At 68.9% G+C, this 1209-nt stretch overlaps 1 protein-coding gene across 1 annotated transcript in view; it reads right to left on the reverse strand.

The window, feature by feature from the left end:
• Nucleotides 1-120: 120 nt before the first annotated feature.
• The window catches only part of SLC25A6 (solute carrier family 25 member 6), a 5102-nt gene continuing 4013 nt past the window's right edge, over nucleotides 121-1209 (reverse strand). The window contains exons 3-4 of the mRNA XM_007958888.2: nucleotides 598-738; nucleotides 121-278 (exon numbers count right to left, since the gene is read on the reverse strand). Of these exons, the coding sequence (XP_007957079.1) occupies nucleotides 121-278; nucleotides 598-738 (299 nt within the window). The remainder of the gene's footprint in view (nucleotides 279-597; nucleotides 739-1209) is intronic.

Genomic DNA, 1209 nt, shown 5'->3' on the forward strand with positions numbered 1-1209 from the left:
GCCGTGAGGCGGCCGGGCGAGCAGCGTCGTGAAGGTCATGGTCCCTGGGGGTGTGGTCGGGTGCGGGTTCTACGGGTCTCTGGCCCCTGTCACGGCGGCCCTCGCGGGCGGCGGCGGCGGCTAGATGACCTTCTTAAGCTCGTCGTAGATGACCAGCACGAAGGCCCCGCCCATGCCGCGCAGCACGTTGGACCAGGCGCCCTTGAAGAAGGCCCTGCCGCCCTCGTCCCTGAAGATCTTCCGCCAGCAGTGCAGGGTCCCCGTGTACATGATGTCGGCTGCGGGCGGGGCGCCAGGGAGTCACCGGGGGGGACCCGGGAGGCAGGGCTGCCAGCCCAGGGCGGAACCCCATGCCACCACCCCGCCTGCTCCCGGGGACGCGGGCCTGACGCCGGGGACGGTGCCGTGACCCTGCTCTCAGCGGGGGGGGCCTCATGTGTTCAGAGCTCCGGCCTCACCCTCCACGTCCCCGGCTCTAAGCAGGGCCCGATGATGGGGCCAGGGCCCAGAGCGTGGGTGAGAGAAAGGGAGGAACCCTTCACCCGGCCGGGGGCCGCCGACAGCCCCCCAAGCGCCCCACCCCGCGCACACACGTACCTCCTTTGCGTCCCGACTGCATCATCATGCGCCGCCGCACGGTGTCGAACGGGTAGGAGACGACGCCGGCCACGGCCGTGACTGTCTGTGCGATCATCCAGCTGACCACGATGTGCGTGTTCTTGGGGTCAGGGAGCATGCCTGGGGACGAGAGTGCGCGTCAGGGCCCGCGACACGGGGTGCCCGCCGCGTCCCACAGCACGCCACCCCGCAGACCACAGCTGCCGGCAGAGCCCCACAGCGGCCCCGGGACCTGGGCGTTCTGATCTGTGCGGGGAGGCGAGGTGCCTTAGAGGGTGACAGACAGGCAAACAGACGACAGGCACACAGACAGGCAGGTGACGGGGACTTTCAAAGATGCCTGAGGACAGGGAACGATTGGACGGACGCGGACGGTACACGGGGCTCGCCCTGAGAGCCAGGGGTCAGGACAGCTGAGGACAGCGCCCAGGGTACAGACAGACAGGTCAGAGGACAGTGACACGCGACAGGTCACATGACAGGGACGCGCCAAACAACTGCAGACCACAGTCCTGCTTGAACCATCCACCCGGTACAGCAGGGGCCGGAGGACGGGGCACAGCTCACCCTGAAGCCGCACTACTGCCCTGG

This window comes from Orycteropus afer, unplaced genomic scaffold (assembly GCF_000298275.1).
Source record: "Orycteropus afer afer isolate SDZICR_OR568_19922 unplaced genomic scaffold, OryAfe1.0 scaffold01193, whole genome shotgun sequence".
NCBI lineage: Eukaryota > Metazoa > Chordata > Mammalia > Tubulidentata > Orycteropodidae > Orycteropus > Orycteropus afer.